Source organism: Phyllostomus discolor, chromosome 1 (genome assembly GCF_004126475.2).
Source record: "Phyllostomus discolor isolate MPI-MPIP mPhyDis1 chromosome 1, mPhyDis1.pri.v3, whole genome shotgun sequence".
Lineage (NCBI taxonomy): Eukaryota > Metazoa > Chordata > Mammalia > Chiroptera > Phyllostomidae > Phyllostomus > Phyllostomus discolor.
Window position 1 is genome coordinate 211,299,605 of NC_040903.2, and position 18,912 is coordinate 211,318,516.

Genomic DNA, 18,912 nt, shown 5'->3' on the forward strand with positions numbered 1-18,912 from the left:
AGTTTCCTGGGGCTGCAGGAGGAGTGTCTCTGGCCGAATCGGCTCAACATGGCACACACTGATTCTCTCGCTCCCCCACTGGACCCGCGTCAGGACACTGGCAGCGCTGCCTCCTGGAGCTCCTGGGCCCACGGCCCCACCCACCTCGCGTCGCGGTTCCTCCCGTTCCCACGGCCACATTGCCTCCTGACGCTGATCTCCCACCTCTGTCACGTGGACCCTCGTGGGTACATGTAGGGCCCGCCTGGGCAGTTCATGATAACCCCTCCGTTTCCAGACCCTTAACTTCACTGCACCTGCGAAGTCCCAGCAGCACTTGCAGGTCTGGGGTATTGGGCCCGGCTGGCGCCCACCTCCCAGCGCAGAGGGAGCACAGGGCAGTGCCTCAGTGCCTGGGGGTGACTGTGTTTGTCTCCAGGTGAAGGGGCAGCTCCGGGCCCGCGTGGTTAGACTGCTGTAAGGCGAAAAGAGAAAATGGGCCCTGAATGGGGGAGGAAGGTCAAGGTCTCCAAGGCCGTAGAGGGACCCGGTCTGCTGCTGAGCCTCGAGATCACTTCACTGGGTGATGCCCGGCCCCCTGTCTCCTCTGCGACTCTTTGACCCTTTTTGACCCTTTTCCCCCCCTACCTAAGAGATTCAGACAGAGAGACCTTCTTCTGGAGGAAGCAGGTCACCTTCTCCTAATTGGAATTGAGTGGGGTGGGCGCGGGGGGCTTCAGACAGGGCCTGGGGGCTAGACACCCCCCGTGTCCCATGGTTTCTGCGCCATCCCATCATCCCTTCTCGCTTCTGAGCTTCTGAACCCTAACGTCCCTGCCCCTCCTTTGTCCATAACGCCGCACGTACCCCATATTGCCTCCGGGTCTTCGGGGCCTTCCCGCCCATATGAATTCCCCTTGCACGAGGATTAAACCTTGGTTTTCTCCTGTTAGTCTTGGAAAGGGCCTCCTTTCCCTGGGCCAGGGAGGCGGGCAGCTGGCGGCCCGTCAGCCCCTTCTGCCCAGAGTCCCTGGGCCCTTGTGGGCAAATGGGGTGGATGTGGGGTGTCGCCAAAAAGGCTGAAGCCACCCCCCCTTGAAATGCCACCTGCAGCTAAAGACAAAAGAAGATATTGGGGTGAGGGGAGTCCCTTACGGGCGGGGAGACCCTCGCAGTAGATGGGTGACATTGTTCTGCAGTTCGAAGGCCACGCCTTCCCACTGACGGCAAAGGCAGGCCGATGCCCTCACCGGTGGAGGCTTCCCTCACACAGGCAGGTGGCCTTTTGTCGCCGCAGGTGATTAGTATTAACAGGACAGAGGGCAAAGGAGCGAGACACAGAGCTTAATGAGCTGGGGAGCGGGAGCCTGTTTGCTTCCAGGAGGCTGCAGCTTCACACCCAGGGCGTCAGAGCACCACTCTGCCAGGGGGGTGACTCTCACCCCCCTCACCCAACTCGACTGTTGGGGATGGGGGGAGGGGGAGGAAGCACAGGCACAAGAGAAGCCAATGGCACAGGGGAAGGAGCTTGACCGCAGAGGCCTGCCAGTCTAACTAGGGAGCAGACGTATCAAAAGCCCACGAAAGCTTGGAGAGTTGATTGGTTTTTAAAAAGCCCTTGGTCTGTCTCAAACCCACCCTAATATAGTCCTAGGGGAACAAGGAAGGCTAGTGAGAGCTCTCTCTAGTCTTCTACTTAAATCCCCACCTCTTTGAGATTATCATCTAACCTCTCTCGATATCGCTGGCTCTGACTCGCACGATTTCTCCCCTCTCCCTTATCTCTCTCTCTCTGTCTCTCCCTCTTCCGGTGACTCGTATTGTCCTGTTTGTTCTTGCATCGTCTCTCGGCCAGGAACAACCACACCATGCATGCCCGCTGGCTGCGTGCCTGTGAAAGGCAGCTCGGGCTCCACAGGGCTCAGCTTTAACAGGAAGCAGGGACTGGACCCTGGCTTTTGCTGTGGCCTCACTGAGGACAAGGCTGGACTTTTCCGTGGAGACAGGATGCTGGAAACCCAGGGGCAGATTTCCACCTGAATAAACCTCACCATACCACAGCCCTCCCGTGGGTGGGTCCGTGAAACACGTTTCTTGAGATCCTGGGGAAGAGTCCCACTGGCAACACAAACTGGGTTTCAGAGCTTCTCCCCTGTGGGCCATTTTTTAAAATCAGGCAAAGTAAAACAATCAATGTGCCCAAAGAGGCATATTTGGGGGTGGCAAGCTCTGCTCCCCTTGAGGGATGTGCAGGGCGGTGGGTGGTGACCCTGGTCAGAGCTTGGGGAGCTTTGCCAGAAACCTGACTGCTGGCCAGAGGCCTGCGGGGCGGGACAGGGCAGGGCTGGTGGGCGGGGCCAGGGCGGGGCGGAGTCACGGCCCCTGGCGGCTGCTGACAGTGAGGAGTGCCGGCCCCCACTCCAGCCCGCTCTCTGCACGGTCCAGAACCCACACGCCTGTCGCCTCCACCGTGTGCACCCTCAGCCACAGGACAGAGTAAGTACAGGCGCTGCACACCCAGAGCCCGAGGGGCGTGTGAGGAGGGCCAGGAAATGCACTCTGGACGTAGGGTGTTCAGAGGGCTTAAATGTGCCGGAGGGGTCCCGGAGGGGGCAGGAAAAGCTCCCCATGGTGCTGGGGCAAGACTCGGACCTCTCAGGCAACAGAGGTGGCCTTGGGCACCACACGAAATCTGGCCGCGCCTCAGTTTCTTTGCAGCTACGATGCAACTTACTATGCCCTCTGGATGGGTGACGTGACGATTAATTACGAGGCTGGCTGTCCCCAGGCATGATTTTATCTCAGGGCACATCTGGCCACGCCTGGAGAGGTTTAGTTGTCACAGTGGGGGGTGGGGGGCAGTGGCTGCTGTTGGCAGCCAGTGAGTGGGGACCAAGGATGCTGCTCAACATCCTACCACGCTCAGGACAGCACCCCCCACCCCCTCCACCACCTCCACCACGATGAAGAATGATTCAGCTCCAACAATTGCCACCGGGGCTGAGGCTGAGAGACCCTGAAACGAGGCAGTGGGGACAAGTGTCGGGTGCCCAGGAGGTGCTCAGTAAGTCTGAGCTTGTTGTCTGTGCCTCGAACCTCTGACCTTTAGGAAGCAGAAAAAATAATCAACTGTCGTCCGGTTCCCTGAGACGAGGCCGCTCTGCTGGGAGGCTGCGCCCAGCTCCCCGCTGCTCTCCTGCGGCCTCGTGGCCATTGGTTAAGTGACCAAAACAGAGGCCTACGGTGAGGGGAATTTCTGTTTCTTCTACGGATGGGGCTGTTGGCAGGAAATGTCAGAGCGACAGGGGAACTGCTGCCCTGGGCAGGAGGGAACTCTGGGGCCGGGTGGGGGGGGTGATGGGCGGCCGTGGGGATGGTTTGGCGGGTGTACGCTTCTCACCGGCCTCAGCAAGCCGTACGCATGAAAGACGCAAGTGAGCTTTTTGGTGGGTCAGTCCCACCTTAATGGGGTGGTTTTTGAAAAGAGAAAAAAGAAAGGAAATGGGAGTGGAGCCGTGGTGGGGGCGTTGTTCAAGGTCGCCCGGCAAGTGAGCCCCAAGGCCGCCGCAGCTCAGCTCCGGACGCCCAGCCTGACTGCTCTTCACCACTCGCAGTGTCCGGGGGTGTGGCCTGACACCTCTGAATTACAGAGAACGAGACGGGTTCATTCATTCACTCACTCACTCACTCATTCATGGCACAGAGGTGCCTGTGCACCAGCCCTCGCCCGCTGTGAGCGCATCTGCTAGTGGCGGGGAGCGGTCGGAACGGAAGGGGCCAAGCACGGATGCGCGTGCAACCACACTTATACTGTCCCCTGAGAGAGGAGAGAGCAGTGAGGAGGCCCGAGGTACCTGGAGGAGCTGGCCCTGGTGAGAAAGGCGGAGAGAGGTCTCCTTCAGAGCTCGGAATGCGCAAGGGCCCGGGGCTGGGATGGGCTCGCTGTGTCCCAGGAGTAAATAAAGAAGCGTGTCCAGAGGACACACGTGTCCGAGGGCAGAGCAGGTCAAGCCGAGGCTGGGGAGAGCCGGGCAGAGCCAGACAGCATGTGGCCACCGCACAGACGGAGTTAAATTTTACCCCAGATGAACGGGCAGCAATGACACCCCTAGGCAGGGTCCCCTAGGCAGGGGAGTGCGGTGACCGTGGCTATGATGGAAGGAGATTCAGATGCCATGTAGCATGGCTCATGGGGACAGAAGGTGGGGGGGCAGGTACAAAAATGGAAGGGCTTCCATTAAGACGGTGGCGGGGATCATGGGAGGAGCAGGCAGATTTAAGACACCTTCGGAGCTGGAACCACGGGGCTTGTTGATGGTCTGCGGATGGGAGGGAGGTTTGCAAAGTCTTCTAGATCGCTGCCATCAGGAAGTCTGCGCCCGGGGTCTTCAGGACCCAAGGGAAGCTGGGATTCCGTCCTTCCCTGTCTGCCTGGAACCCGGGGTCCAATCTCTTCTGCTACAAGCAGATCACAGCTGGTCTCTTCTCGGTCCACGTCACCTGTAGCTGAAGCCAAAACAGACCTGGGTGGGACCTTTCTGCCTGCCCCTTGGCATAAAAGCCAGCAGATTTGGGGGCCGCAGATGTTGGGGATCGGTGGGTGAACCGCCCCAGGGTCTGCCCACCTCCAGCTGCCTCGGGTCACTATGGCCTGGGACGTCACAGGTGCTCGGCTACTCTGCTGCCCTCCCCCTGACGTGCAGAGGCTTTTCCGAGGGAAACGCCGGCATCAGGAACCCAGGAACGAGTCGGCCAGGCCTGGCCTGGCTCCGCCAGTGCTCCAGGCACCGGTCTCCAGTGTGCCAGGCTCCCCGGGCCTGGAGCAGGCTCACCCCAGGCTCCAAGCTGGTGCAAAGCTGTCAGAGCTGCGGACCCCCCACCGGAGGCCCAGAGGTGTGATGGCCAGGCCTGGGCTCTGAAACTAAGAAACTGAGATGAGGCCCTGAGGACTCCCCGTCCTGGGGAAGGACCTCTCTGACCCTCGGTTTCTTCTTCTGTACGATGTGACCGTGCTACCAGCTCGCGTTGTTGTGCGTGAGCTCATACAGGCGAGCAGTTCTGGGCCAGACCCAGGGGGTACACCCCGAGAGCTACAGGGGCAGGGACGCGTGTTGGGTGTCACTCCTCAGAGCCATGAAGGGGCAAGCCAGAGGAATCTGAATTATAGTCCGGTGCCCTCACTCCCTGGCTGGGGCAAGCAAGTCTGTTTTGCTGGGCCTCAGTTTATTCACCTGTAAAATGGGGTTAACAATGCTTACTTTTGGTGGCGATTAAGTGCAGTAATAGTTACAGAGTGTCTTAGTAAGTTCTGGATAGACAGTGGCTTTTTTAAAAGATTTTATTTATTTATTTTTAGAGAAGGAAGGGAGGGAGAAAGAGAGAGAGAGAAACATCAGTGTGCGGTTGCTGGGGGCCGTGGCCTGCAACCCAGGCATGTGCCCTGACTGGGAATCGAACCTGTGATGCCTGGTTCGCAGCCGCGCTCAATCCACTGAGCTACGCCAGCCAGGCTAGATAGTGGCTTTAATAAAAGGAAGAGAGTGGACCCAAACAGGGCGAGACGTCTGGGTCCCGAACCTGCAGCCGGGGGGGAGGGGGCTGAGGGAGGCAGGGCCTCTCCAAGGAGACCCTGCTCTTCAGGGGAGCCAGTGGGCACTTGGGGGGTGGGGACAGTGGTGGGGAGGAGGGTTACCGGCTGTCACAGCGACAGACCTCCAGCTGCTTAGGAACAAACCGAGGCCAGAGAGGGGGCAGGCCTGGCCCAAGGCCACCGGCTGGGAGGGCGGGAGGACGAGAAGCCAGAGCCTTCACTCCCGCTCCATCCAGGCAGGAAACTCCCTCTGCGTCTGTAGCTTTTCTCCGAAAGCCCCCGCTTTGGGGCGCTGGCCGGCTCAGTGCCAATCAGCAGGGGTGGGTGGGGGTGTTGAGCGCAACTGTTTCTCCAGCAGCAACCTGCTACACTGACCGGCCCACACTTGGCCGGAGGGGAGGCCACTCTTGGGAAGAAGGGACAGGGAGTCTCAGCATGGCAAGGTCAGACCGTGTTTCTGAATTATCTGCAGATTAGGGCTGGCCTTGCCCGGAAGGCCTGGAATACAACATCGGGACGCCGTGATGCGGTGGTGGGGGACCGGGGGTCTGGGGAGGAGGATTGGGGGTCTGGGGAGGAGGAACGGGGGTCTGGGGAGGAGGATTGGGGGTCTGGAGAAGCCAAATGATAAGGCATTTTAGAGTGAGGCCTTTGAAAGTCAGAACTGGGTCTGAGCCCACGCTTTGCTGCTGTTCGCAAGGGACTCGCCCTCCCCGAGTCTCAGGTTGCCCATCTGTGAAGGGGGGCTGGTGGCAGATCCTCCCTCTGCGGGTGGGCGTGAGGCTGAAGGAGCTGATGTGTGTGAGGACCACGTGGCTTCTGACAGTGTTGTGGGGCCTTGTGCCTGGCCCCCCACGGTGCGGTGGTTGCCTTCTGGGTAGTCCGAGGTTCTGCAGACAGACCATGCTACGTGTACCTCCTTGGTGGGCTCAGACACAATTTGGAGGCCAGGGCCTGTCCCTGCAAACTGTTGAGTCACTCGGTTTGGCTCAAAGACAGGACTGCAGCCCGGTTCGGCCTGACGCCCAAGCTCGTTGGTTTCTATGCCCCCGCCACTTTCCTCCCCCACCCCTCAGCACCCCCTGCAGGGGGCCATTCTGCCAGTGAAACCCACTGCAGCTGTCGGGGGGCCTTTGGAGTTTGGTTTTGCGTGGGTCACATGACTCTGGCAGCACCCGCCCTGGGGCTAGGGGCCTGATGCCGTGGTGTCCATGGGCGGTGGTCGGGGGCGGGCTCCCGGCTGAGGGGAATTCACCTGCACCGGGAGTCAGTCAGACCCACGGCAACTCGGGAATCGTTGCTCAGCCGCTGCCGGGCTCACGTGACAGTGTGCGTGCAGAAGCGTGGCCTTGCTGAGGTCACGGGGTCTCAGGAGGGGCTCTGGCCAGACGCCGCCACACCGACAGCTCTCACTCCTAGAGCACCAGGTCTGTGCCGGGCCCTTACTTCTGTGCACTCGCTCAAGGAGAAGGGGACCGACTGGCATCCGTGTGCACTCTGGTGACTCCCAGGAGCCTGGCACCCGGGCAGTCACACAGTAGGTGCTCAGGAAATATCCGCTGCATGAATGAATCCAGGCGTGCTGCGAGCCCCATGGTGGGGAGGTCGGCCTGAGGAGAGCCAGGAGGCCTTGCACAGGCTGCACCCGGGAAGAAGGGGGGTTAGAGGTCACGTACAGAAGCAGGCTGCTCGCTCCCCAGGAGCCTCAGGGACTCAAACCAGGCAGAACACGGGAGAATCTCCGCCCCCATTCCCCTTGCCCTGTGGTGTGTCCCTTGATGTGAACGACAGGGGAAGAGTCTTGCTCTGGTCCCAGGCCCCACCTCTAGGCCACACCCCTCCACCTTCTTCCTCTCCCTGCTGAGTCTTCTCGGGTGCTGCACCTCGGGCGGGCGGGGGCGGTTCTCTGGGAGGTTGGCCCTGCACGCCTCCACCCCATCTTTTCTCTGAGAGGCCCCGCTGGCTGCACAGCCCCCTGAGCACCTCTTCCCACTCTCCTTCCAGAACCAGAGGCAGCGCCATGCAGCTGTGCCTCCTCTTCTGCCTGGTGCTGCTCAGCCTGCAGGCAGCCGCCCTCCCCCGCCGCCGCCACCACGCCTGGAGGACGAAGAAGAGAGTCAGGGAGCTGCCCGTCGCCAGCGCGGAGGCCCCTGGTAACCAGAACTTCACCTTCGACCTCTACAGGGCCTTGGCAGCAGACAGCCCCGACCAGAACATCTTCTTCTCTCCTCTGAGCATCTCCGAGTCCCTGGCCCTGATCTACCTGGCCGCTGCGTCTGACACAAAGACACAGATCTCGGAGGCTCTGGGCCTCCCTGCGCAGGGGGGCCGGGAGGAGGAGGAGGCGTTCCACAGGGGCTCCCACCAGCTGCTGCAGGAGCTCCGCCAGCCCCGGGCGGACCTCCAGCTGGCCTCGGCACCGCCCTGTTTGTCCTGCCCACGGTGCACGTCCGGGACGCCTTCCTGAGCGCCGCGAGGACGCTGTACCTGGCAGACACCTTCCCCACCAACTTCAGGGACCCCAAAGCCGCCCAGAAGCAGATCAATGATTACGTGGCCAAGCAAACCAACGGCAAGATTGTGGACTTGGTTAAGGACCTCGACAGCTCCGAGATCATGGTTATGGTGAATTACATTTTCTTTAAAGGTAAGACCCCTGGGCTCGAACCTGAACTTCCTCTTTCTTTTCAGCGGCTTTTGTTAAGAGAAGACCCGACTCCCGCATTCAGGAAGGCGTGGGAATAGATTTGGTCTGGTCTGGCGCGTGTTGACAGAGCGAAGCCAACAGCAGCTGCGGGTGCAGAGGCACCTTCTCACTGTGTGAGCAGGTGTCCACAGCCCCAGCGCCGTTTTCTCTGCTGGGGAAGAGCTGCGTCCTGTCTCTGGGCCCCTGGGGGCAACTGCAGTCGCCGCTTCCCCACGGGTTCCCCAGCCCGAGTGGCTCATGGCTGCTGGGTGCGTGGCTGCTGACACCATGGCCACTCGGGGCGGGACTTTGGGCCTTAGCAGGGACTGCGCAGGCATCTCCCAGGTGGTGCCCTGCCCCCAGGGGCATCCCAGCCGCTGTGTCCTGAGCCAAGAAATCCTGGGTGAGGAGCCTGTTCCTCTGAAAAGTGTTCTCTCCCCTCCTTGAGAGCTAATCCCCGTCTTTAGCTCCCTGCCATTTCTTATAAACATCTCCCCCTCATCTCAGCTGTCACTTTCTGCTTCCAAAGCAGCGACCCAGCCGGCGCGCCGCGAGAATTCTTAAAACGTGCAGTTCCTGGCTTCCCAGCCAGCGGCACGGACCTCTTTTCTTTTGGACTGTCAAATTTCTTGAAAAGTGACAATAGCCGATACAACAATAGCCGTCGTCCAGTGCGAATGAATCAAAGTGGTCCCTTTTCCTTGTCAGGTCTACAGAAAACTAGTCCTTGGTGTGCCGCAGAGTGTTAGGGATTAGTTCAAGTGTGCCTCGAGATGAAAAGGGTTGGGAATCGCTGTGCGGATGGCTGAGCCCCTGGGTGCTCCGTGGGGGGCCTGGCTGAGGGTGGGAGGGAGGAGAGGAAGAAGGGGGAGGGGAAGAGGGAAGGGAAGGGGAGGGAGGGGTGGGGAGAAGAAAAGGGAGAGAGAGAGAGAAGGAGGGAGAAAAATAGTTAAATGCTAACCACCCACCCCTCTTCCTATGCTCACAGATAGTGAGGATTGGCTCGGATTCTAAGATTCCTTGTCCGCAGCCCGGGCTGTTCCCTCACACCAGGCTGCCGAGGACAGCTGAGTCCGGCATTGGGGCGGGATCTATATTTGATAACCATGAAGAAGGTGGAAGCAATTGCTTGTATCACTCTGATCAAAAAATCCCATAGGAAGAGACAGAGCAGGACGCACGCATAACGGAAGATTTTCCAGGAGGAAAAATCACGCATCTCCTCGAACCCGACTAACCTTTCTTCCAAACGGAGATCCAAGCCCAATATTGGGAAGAGAGTGAAAAGCAGACTAACTCACCTAGAACAGTGTAGCTTTACCAGCCGTCCGTGTTTTTTACGCTCTACACGTGGGTATTTGGCCTCCGGTTATATCAGAGGATCCCACAAACACTCGGGGTTCAGGGTCTCTTAGGACGTGAAAACCGAGCTCCCTGTCTTGCAAATGTTGCAGAAGCCCCACAAGACGGTCAAGCGTGTGCCCCTCAAATTATAAAGGGGTCCAAGCGGTTCAACGGTCACCGCGACCGGCGCGAGTGCTCTAAAGGGAGTGACCTCCGTTGGGTCGAGTTGTGGTCTGCGCATTTCTCACGGCAGCTGAGAATCTCTCGTTTCTTGCCCATCTTTGCTTTTGTCTTCAGCTAAGTGGGAGACGAGCTTCGACCACAAGAGCACCCTAAAGCAGGACTTCCACGTGACCTCAGAGACGGTGGTGCAGGTGCCCATGATGAGACGTGAGGATGAGTATTACTACCTCCTGGACCGCAACCTCTACTGCAGGGTCGTGGGCGTCCCCTACCAAGGAAATGCCACTGCGCTCTTCATCCTCCCCGGCCAGGGCAAGATGGAGCAGGTGGAGGCGGGGCTGAGCCAGGAGACACTGAGGAGGTGGCTCAAGAAGCTCACAAAGAGGTATCCTCAGGCCACGCTGGAACCAGACTAACGCTACGCACCCCCAGTGAGACACACGTCCCCTAGGGCCACACAGCCGTGGTGGGAAGGGCTCACCTAGCCCGGGAGCTGCCTCCCAGCCCAGAGGCATCAGCTGAAGTCCCAGAGCCCCTGGGCCTGGCCCAGCTGTAGGGGGTGGGGCTGGAAGCCCGCTCTCCTGGTGGTGCCCTCAGGGTGTGCCGTGGCCTCTGGGGTAGGTAGCCCGGGTCCAAACCCGGAGCGAGATCGGCTCTGCTCTAGGCAGCAGCTGGAGGGTCATTAGGGAGCCGAGGGGAGACGGTAGGAATATGAGTAATGGTCTGATGCTCTGGAAGAGTCTGAGAAAGGTCTTCTGTTTCTAGAAAGCTCCAGCTTTACCTTCCCAAGTTCTCCATGGAGGGCTCCTATCAGCTGGAGAAGGTCCTCCCCAAGCTAGGCATCAGGGACCTCTTCACCTCGCAGGCTGACCTGACGGGATTCACCAACCACTCCAACATCCAGGTGTCTGAGGTGAGCCCACAGGCTCCTAAGCACTTGCTTTCAGAGATAGCCACCCCATCCCACCCCACCCCACCCCATCCCATCCCACCCCACCCCACCCCATCCCACCCCACCCCATCCCACCCCATCCCACCCCACCCCATCCCACTCCACCCCATCCCACTCCATCCCACCCCATCCCATCCCACCCCATCCCACACCATCCCATCCCACCCCATCCCACCCCACCCCATCCCATCCCATTCTATTCCACTCTATTCTATGCTAGTTTGTTCTATTCTATTCTATTCTATTCTATTCTATCCCACCCCACCCCACCCCATCCCATGCCATTCCATCCTATCCTGTTCTGTTCCACTCTATCCTATTCTGTTCCACTCTATTCTATTCTAATTTGTTCCATTCCATTCTATCCCATCCCATCCCATCCCATCCTATTCTGTTCTACTCTATTCCATTCCATTCCATTCCATTCCACGTTCCATATTTTTTATCTTTCTCCTCTGATTCTTCAAAATGCAAAGGCTTCCCTTTGTGTCTTATATCCTTTGTGCAATGAGAAGTCATATCTAGTGGTGACTCGGGGGAAGGAGCCCTGAATTAAGCCATCAAAACTAAAAAATCAGGCAGTAACTCCTTCACTCGCCAGCTGTGTGACCTCCAACAATGCTTTGACCTCTCTGAGCCTCCTTCTGTTCTATAAAATTGGAGCGTCGCCCCGTCGCTGTGAGAGCCCTGGGAATTCAGTGACAGACACACGTGCTCCCGTGCCTGGGGCACAGCGATCCTGTCATCCCCCACCTGCTCCAAGGCCCGGCGCTCCAAGGCCTCCTGTGCTCCAAGGCACAGCGACTTCGACAGTGACACCTCAGGCAGAAGTTTTGCCACTTCCTGTGACATCATTCCCCCCGCCCCTGCTGATTCGGCGGTGTCTGGTGTCTCCCCTGCAGATGGTGCACAGAGCCGTCGTGGAGGTGGACGAGTCGGGAACCAAAGCGGCTGCAGCCACGGCGACGGTGTTCACCTTCCGGTCGGCCCGCATAGGCGCTCAGGTAGTAGCATTCAACAGGCCCTTCCTGATGATGATCGTGGAGAACAACAAGAACCTCCTCTTCCTGGGCAGGGTGATGCGCCCCTGAGGCGGGGGTCTCTCCCGACAGGTCACAGGCCTCCTCGGCGGAAGAAGTGGGTGCACGCTGGCCTTTGATCTGCAGAGAGCTAATGATTTACGCAGGCGCAATTGACTAGTGAGACTTTCGCAAAGAGTAACAGGAACCTTGATACACGGATGATGGTTTCTTTTCACCCAGTCGCAAGGCACAGGGGCCGGGAAGAACCCTGGAGAACGTTTGGTCTTGCCCTCGCTCTTCGTCAGTGGAGACGAGCTCCGAGGCCCAGAGAGTTTGCTTGACTCACCCAGGGTCACAGAGCACCTCAGAGGTGGGAAGGAGCCCACAACCCGGGCCCCTGGACCCCAGCCCAGCGCCACACACGGCTCTGTAGGAAGGCTGTCCCCAAGTAGACACTTCCACCGGGACGTGGGTGTCCAAGCCTCATCCCCCACTTACCGTCCACACCAGCCATCCACGTGCTACAGTTTCGAAAGAACACCGGAATGGGCGTCTGGGATGCGGCTTCTGTCCCAGCCAAGCCACTGTGTGACACTGGGGCAGCTCTGTCCCTCTCTGGACTCTGGCTTCTCCGCACATGCATTGAAGGATCAGGTCAAGGCTGGAAGGATCCCTGAAACCACACAAGAAGGCTGGGGTGTTCCTGCCAATCACAGTTGATGTCGATACATTCGAGTGCCACTCAGCCTTTTAGAAAAGCCAGCCAGTGGACAGCGAGGTGGAAATGGTCCGTCCCAGGACTGCTCCACCCTGTGGATGCAGTTACAGTCTCGTGGGCTTGGGTGGTGGTGGGGGACCGAAGGCCTGTTGCAAATAGTAGAGCATCATTCGAAGATGCTGCTGAACTTTAGTGTCGGCCATAACAATAAAGCATTTTTGCAAGCACTGGGCATCGTTGTCCTTAGGGAAGTGGCTCTGGGAATGGTGACACTGATAGCTGACCACATTCCAGGCGAGGTGCCAGGCACTTCAGGCACCTGGATGGTGGTATTGCCCTTCACAAGGTCCTCTAGGAAGCAGGCGCTATGACCCCCACTGTACAGATGGGAAAGGTGAAGCCGGCAGAGAGCAGGCAGCTTACCCAGGCACACAGCTCCTAAGGGGTGGAGGCCGGGTTCGACTCCAGCCCCACAGGGTTCGCCCTGTGCTGTGTGTGCTGCAGAGGAGACGGCACCGGGAAGCCAAGGCCTGAGTCGGGGCACCTTGGCTAAGGGCTCCCCTATAGTCAGAGAGGCTCGCTCCCTTTCACATAAACCCACCACGTTTTTCTCCCCCAGGGGACCAGACACTTTAAAGACGCTTCAGTGAGTGAATAAGCAAATGAGCCCTTCACTCAGTCTCAGATGGTCCCCTAACCAGCTGCCCCCAACTCTGACCCCCGACTGTCTGCCCACCCCGCCACCCTACATGGGTCCCTAGCTTGCTTTCCACGAGGCTGCTTGTACCACTCTGGTCCCAGAGTCTGGACTGTGCCACAGAAGGGAGTCCCTTAGAACTAACAAGATTGGAACCCCAAGATTTGACCACTCCCCGAAGTACTAAGCACCTACTATGTGCCAGCCCGAGGGGATGCTTGGCACCTGGGATCTATCTCATTAATCCCTGAGCCACCCTGCGGGGCTCATCACTTTCATCCACTTGATAGAAACAAACCTAAGTCCTTGCCCAGAGCCCCCCAGCAGTGACACCCACAGGCCCTGGTTCCAGGACCCAGGTGGCACGTGTTGACTGGTGGCAGAGCAGGTGGCTGCATCCTGACCCAGACAGCTTGTCTGTCTGCATCTGAGCTCCGAGCTTGCGACAGCTTTCGGGGGCTGGGCGTCCTAATGGGGTCAGACCCGCTCCCATGCGCCTTCCTCTCGAGGAACGCCTCGCCTGTTTGCCCAGCGGTCCAAGGTCAGGGGGAGGGTCTGCCTGTGCAATGTGTTTAAGGCCAAGGTCCGACGCTGTCTAAAGTTTCCTGGGCAAATGGTCAGCAAGCAGCTACTGGGTGCAAGATTGGGACCGGCGCCGGGTGCCGGCTCGTGAGCCTCGGGCACGTGTCATGCACTAAAGCACCCTGCTGGGTGTCCCGTGTCCCTCCCTGGTCACACGATCCTGGGGTGAACAAAATAGTATAGCAGCTCAGAGGGGAGAGAGAGGGAGGGGGAATGAACTGCGGGGGGTCAGCAAAGCCTTCGAGGAAGAGGAGGCCCTGAGCAGGTCCTGAAGAATAAGCAGGACTTCGACAGACAGCCGTGTGGGAGCAGGGACGGGACCTTAAGGCACAGGGAACAACGGCTTGAGAGGAGCCGGATGCTGAGTGACCTGCCGTGTGTATGACAAACCAGAGACCGCAGTCTGGGCCAGTGTGGGGGAAGAGGGGACGGTGCTGGCGGTCCAGTGACAGGGACCCTGAACGCAAGGGTGACGGTTTGTCTGTTCTCTCTCACCCCGGTTTCAGGGTAGTTTGGCCACCACAACACACCCTGAGAGTCCCCTGGACCCCTTCTCGTCCCTCACTGTCCCATCGGCACATCAGCAGGTATCCCCACTCAGCCCTCTAGGGGGCGCTCACGTGCATCCACTCCTGCTCCAGCACCCACTGGCCGCTCCTCTGCTCGGCCACATCATCCCACCTGGTAAAAAGGTGGCAGGGTCTGCAGGGTGCCTGCACATAGAAGCATGACTGTCCCCCCGGGACCCTCTTTCTTAGCCACTAGGACTAGTCTACTGAAGCTGCCATAACAAAATGCCCCAGGCTGGGCGGCCTAACCACAGAACTGTGTTTCCTCACTGTCCTGGGGGCTGGAAGTCCGCGGTCCAGGGGCTGGCAGGGTTGGTTCCTCCTGAGGTCCCCTCGGCTTGCAGATGGCCGTCTTCCCTCTGTGTCTCTGCATGGCCTTCCGTCTGAGTCTCCGTATCAGAATTCTCCCAGTCCCCAACCCCCAGCAGTCCCATCGGATCAGGGCCCAGATGCGAGCTCATTCCTACACAGTCACCTCTCTAAAGGGCCTGTCTCCAAATACAGTCACATCCTGAGGGGCCGGGCGTTGGGTCTTCCACCTGTGAGTTTGGGGGGACACAATGTAACCCACAGTAGTCACCCCAACTTTGAGTTCCTGTACCTATTGCCAAGTTCATTCTTGTTCATAGGGAAATACTTTTATTTCCCTCTCTGACCACATACACTTCCGGGACCTCCTTTTGGGAGCCATGGCCACCAGCACAGGGGGGCCCCTTCCCCCACCCGACCCTGCAGGACCCACACCAGAAAGAATGACCTTGGGCTCTGGAGCAAACACTCCACGCCCCACTGAACAGCCGTGCCCAGCCTGCACCTGCTTAGTAGCTCGTTCATTCAAAGGTCAGTACCGGTGGGCTGCCTACGGGGCTCAGCGTGGAGCCGGTACCGGGTGCACCGGTGAGCCCAGCAGGCACGGGCAATCACCAGGTGAGCCAACAAATAAACACCGAATGACAAACCGAGGTGAGGCACAGCCTCAGCACTCTGGCCAGGGGTCCCCCAGATGCAGCTGACCCCCAGACCCACCTCCGGGCTCCACCGCCCCCCACACTCCCCTCTATCACCATCCACGCTGTGCGGTCACTGTCCCTCTGGGTCTGAGACTCTCACACACCAGAAAATCTTCGAGGGCTCCGGTCATGCCTGCACCCCCGGCCCCCTGGCTGCGTCCTTGGCCCAAAGCGGGCTCTCAACAGGTGTTGGGTGAATGAGAGGAAGGGCTGAGTGAGGGAAGGCTCCAGGAGACCCCAGGCCCCTACACGCCCCTCAGCCCACTGCCCGAGCCCCAGACCCCACCCAGCACACACAGCCTGAGCTGCCCTGCAGGCGGGGTTGCTGATACTCCAGCTGTAGGAAACCAGGATGCGTGAGAAGCAGGCACTCCAACGGCCAGGAGCCAACGGTCCCCGCTGCTGCAGAGAGGCGGGGAAGCCAGTCACGGGGCAGCGGGGCAAGGCTGCTTGCTTGCAAGGGCAGTGGGAACAGGTCTGGGCGAGCAAGAGGAGGGTCTGGCCCCGGAAAAGACCACGGAAGCCTCCCTGCCAGGCATCGTGCGGCCTGGAGTGGAGCACAGACGACTCCTCTGTGATCGCGTCCAGCTGAAGCCTGGGACGGAAGGTGTGTAAAGGGCATCGCAACCCTCTCTTCTCCTGAATCCAGCCGAGGGGCCCGTGGACTCTGCAGGGACAGGACTGCTGGAGGGAATGTGTGCAGGGCCCTGCCCCACGGGTGTCCCAACTACAGAGGTGGGTGGGGCCAGTCCTTGCAGACCCTTCTAGACTGAGCGGAAGGGCGGGGAGAGTCTTCAAGCAAGGGAATGCCCTGAATGCCCTGAAGGCGTAAACACACTCTGGAGGCTGGGTAGAAAGCAGAGCAGTGGGCAGTCTGGGGGATGAGCTCAGGTGGCAGGTGGGAGGTGCGCGGACACTGGTGGTCACGGTGGTCACGGCACTTGCAGCTGGACCAGAGTGTGGGCAGCAGGGACGGAGAGTGCAGAGTGGTTCCGGAACAGGGAAGAGGAGGGTCCCATCTCACACTGCAAGGGGGAGGGAGAGGATGAACCCCGTTTCCTGGCCTAGCTGGGAGACAGGGACAGCATTTACTGGGGTGTGGAGGAGTATGGGGGAGCAGAGGCCAGCAGGGGGTTTGTTTAGGGCGTGATCGGTGTGAGAAGCCGGTGAGGAGGCACTGGTGTCAAAATTCTGGTTACCGCAAATCCGTGAAACACAGAAAGAACCTCAGCAACACCCCACGGAAGAGGGATGAGGGGACCAATGGGACATAGAATGTGGCGGGGGGCACAGAGGAAGTGGGGGTGCCCGGCCCTCCCTTCAACAGCACCCAGGCCAGCAAAGAGCTCTGTAGGCACCTCCACGCCCCCAGGCCCCTGAAATCAGAAGCCTGCCACTGTCCTTGTGACTCATGATCAGTCCCCCAGGCAGCATGGCAGGCCTGGGCTCTCTGGGCCCCATGCCAGGATCTCTCTACAGGCTGGCAGGGAACCCGGGCAAGGCCTTGGGCTGGCATCCAGACACCTCCACTTGCCCGCTGGGCTGCTTCCGTCTGAGGTAGCTGTGTCTCGGGGCCGGGCTGGGAACGGGTTGGCAGAGAGGGGCACAGTGTTTCCCGGAGAGGACAAGAGTATGGGCTCGGGCCAGCAGCCTGCCGGGTGCCGAGTCCCAGCCAGGCGCTTACCGCCTGCGAGATCGGGAACTTGCCCCATCTCCCTGTCCTCAGTTTCCTCATGTGTCAAGTTCAATAACTGAACTGCTGCGGCGGGTATGGTGAGAACTCTTTGCATATAGAACAGCACAACTGTGATTATATCATCGTCACGGCTGGGCCTCTGTGTGGTGGGGAAGAGTTTGCTTAAAAATAGGGAAGTCAGGAGGAACACCCATTTCCTGAGCCATCAACTATGCGGACCATGCTGTTTGGTGAGATTGACCTTTATTTAATATAATACTCAAGTTTCTCTGGTGACAGTCTTCTCCTGATCCTAAGAGCCAAGCAGGCAGGTGGAGTAGATTTGGGATTAAGCCACGGCCGCCTAGTGACTCCTTCCAATAGCCTGCAGCCTGGGACACAGAACAGTTTGCTGGCTCCCAGGTTCTGAGAGGCTGGGCTGGGTGACTCCGGCTCAGGGTCTCTCGTGGGCTTGTGCACAGACCACAGGCTAGGGCTGCGGGCCCTGAAACCTGACAGGGGCTGAATTCCATGTCCAAGTTCACTCAGGTGGCTGTTGGCAAGAAACTCTGGCTCCTTGGCCTGTTCACAGGGCTGGTCAGACATGGCTTCTCGTGGAGTGTGTGTGCATGTGTGTGTGTGTGTGTGTGTGTGTGAGAGAGAGAGAGAGAGAGAGAGGGAGGGAGAGAGAGACAGAGAGCGAGAGAGAGAGAGAGCCAGAGAGAGAGAGGGGAACAGCCACGGTCAATTTACGACCCAATATCTCAGAAATAACGCTCCGTGCCTTTCCATGCTCGCTTCACCTGCAACAAGTCACTGAGCTGGTCCAACTCTTGGAGAGGGTCCTTAAGCTCTATTTCTTGAAGTCAGGATTATCTAAAATTGTGTGGACACGTCTTTAAAGGGATCGGAATACAGTAACCCAAGAATCCTGGAGAGGAACTCTTGGCAGAGTCTTAATAGAAAACGGGTGGACCGAATGAATTCATAAACACACACGGGTGCACGAGGAGGGTGTTCCTGCCCCACTTCCCAGAAAGGGGAGTTGAAGTGCGTGTGGGGCTGGTGGGTAGAAAGCCAGGGGCGGGCTGCTCTTTGCAAGAGTCCTCGTGTACCGGAAACTCCCGGTGTCACCGGCAACGAGGAAGGAAGGCGGTGTGGTCATAGAAACCGGAGATGGCCGGCTGTCATAGTCGTTCGTCCCCATTGGAAGAATACAAGACGCAGCACATGGGAGGAATGAGTGACTAAGCGACTCGCCAAACAGACTCGGGAATTTCCCCGGCTCCTGCCAGATACGCCTTCGGGCACCTCCAAACCACGTGGGGACACGCTGACAGGACTTTGCAAATGTGCCACGGGCCTGCAGCCAGCATCTCTCCGAAGACCACAAACCAGGTCAGCGCAAACACGGCCAGCGGGTGGCCTGGGGGGCGGGCGACAACAGGCGGGGGGCTCTGTAATTTTCCAACAGACAGCTGAGTCAACCGGCCTGTAGGAGAGAAGACGGGACCTGCTCCGGGAGGTGGGCTGTTGCCAATATCTCGTTGCTTCCTCCCAAGAATTCTTTAAGGAGCTAGGATGGACGATAGATGCTCAGAGAGGTGAAGTGACTGGCCTGAAGTCACCCAGCTGGTCCGTGGTGGCAGAACCACGATGTAGAAGGACTGAGCAAGCTCCTCCCACTACTCCCGCTGGCTCCTGCTCCTGGAAGGAGCTCCTGAAGGAACCAGCACTGGTCCCTCCCAGCCTCGTCTCTGTATGGAGATGGGACACCCTCCTACTTGGATCCCCTGTCCCCGCCCCAAACCCCAGCTGAGCCCCAGAGATACCTGTGTCTCCATTTGCAAGCCCAGCCCGAGCGCAGGCACTGCCTACGGTTTTCCTCAGCTCACCTGAGCCAGG

The 18,912-nt window shown here is 59.1% G+C and overlaps 1 protein-coding gene across 1 annotated transcript; it reads left to right on the forward strand.

The window, feature by feature from the left end:
- The first annotated feature begins 2,409 nt into the window (after window positions 1-2,409).
- Window positions 2,410-12,701, forward strand: SERPINA5 (serpin family A member 5). Its single transcript, XM_028507587.2, is given in 6 exon segments — window positions 2,410-2,475; window positions 7,574-7,977; window positions 7,980-8,216; window positions 9,897-10,167; window positions 10,548-10,695; window positions 11,637-12,701. Coding segments are annotated over 5 exon segments (1,233 nt in total). The 5' UTR covers window positions 2,410-2,475; window positions 7,574-7,589; the 3' UTR covers window positions 11,826-12,701.
- The last annotated feature ends 6,211 nt before the right edge of the window (window positions 12,702-18,912 follow it).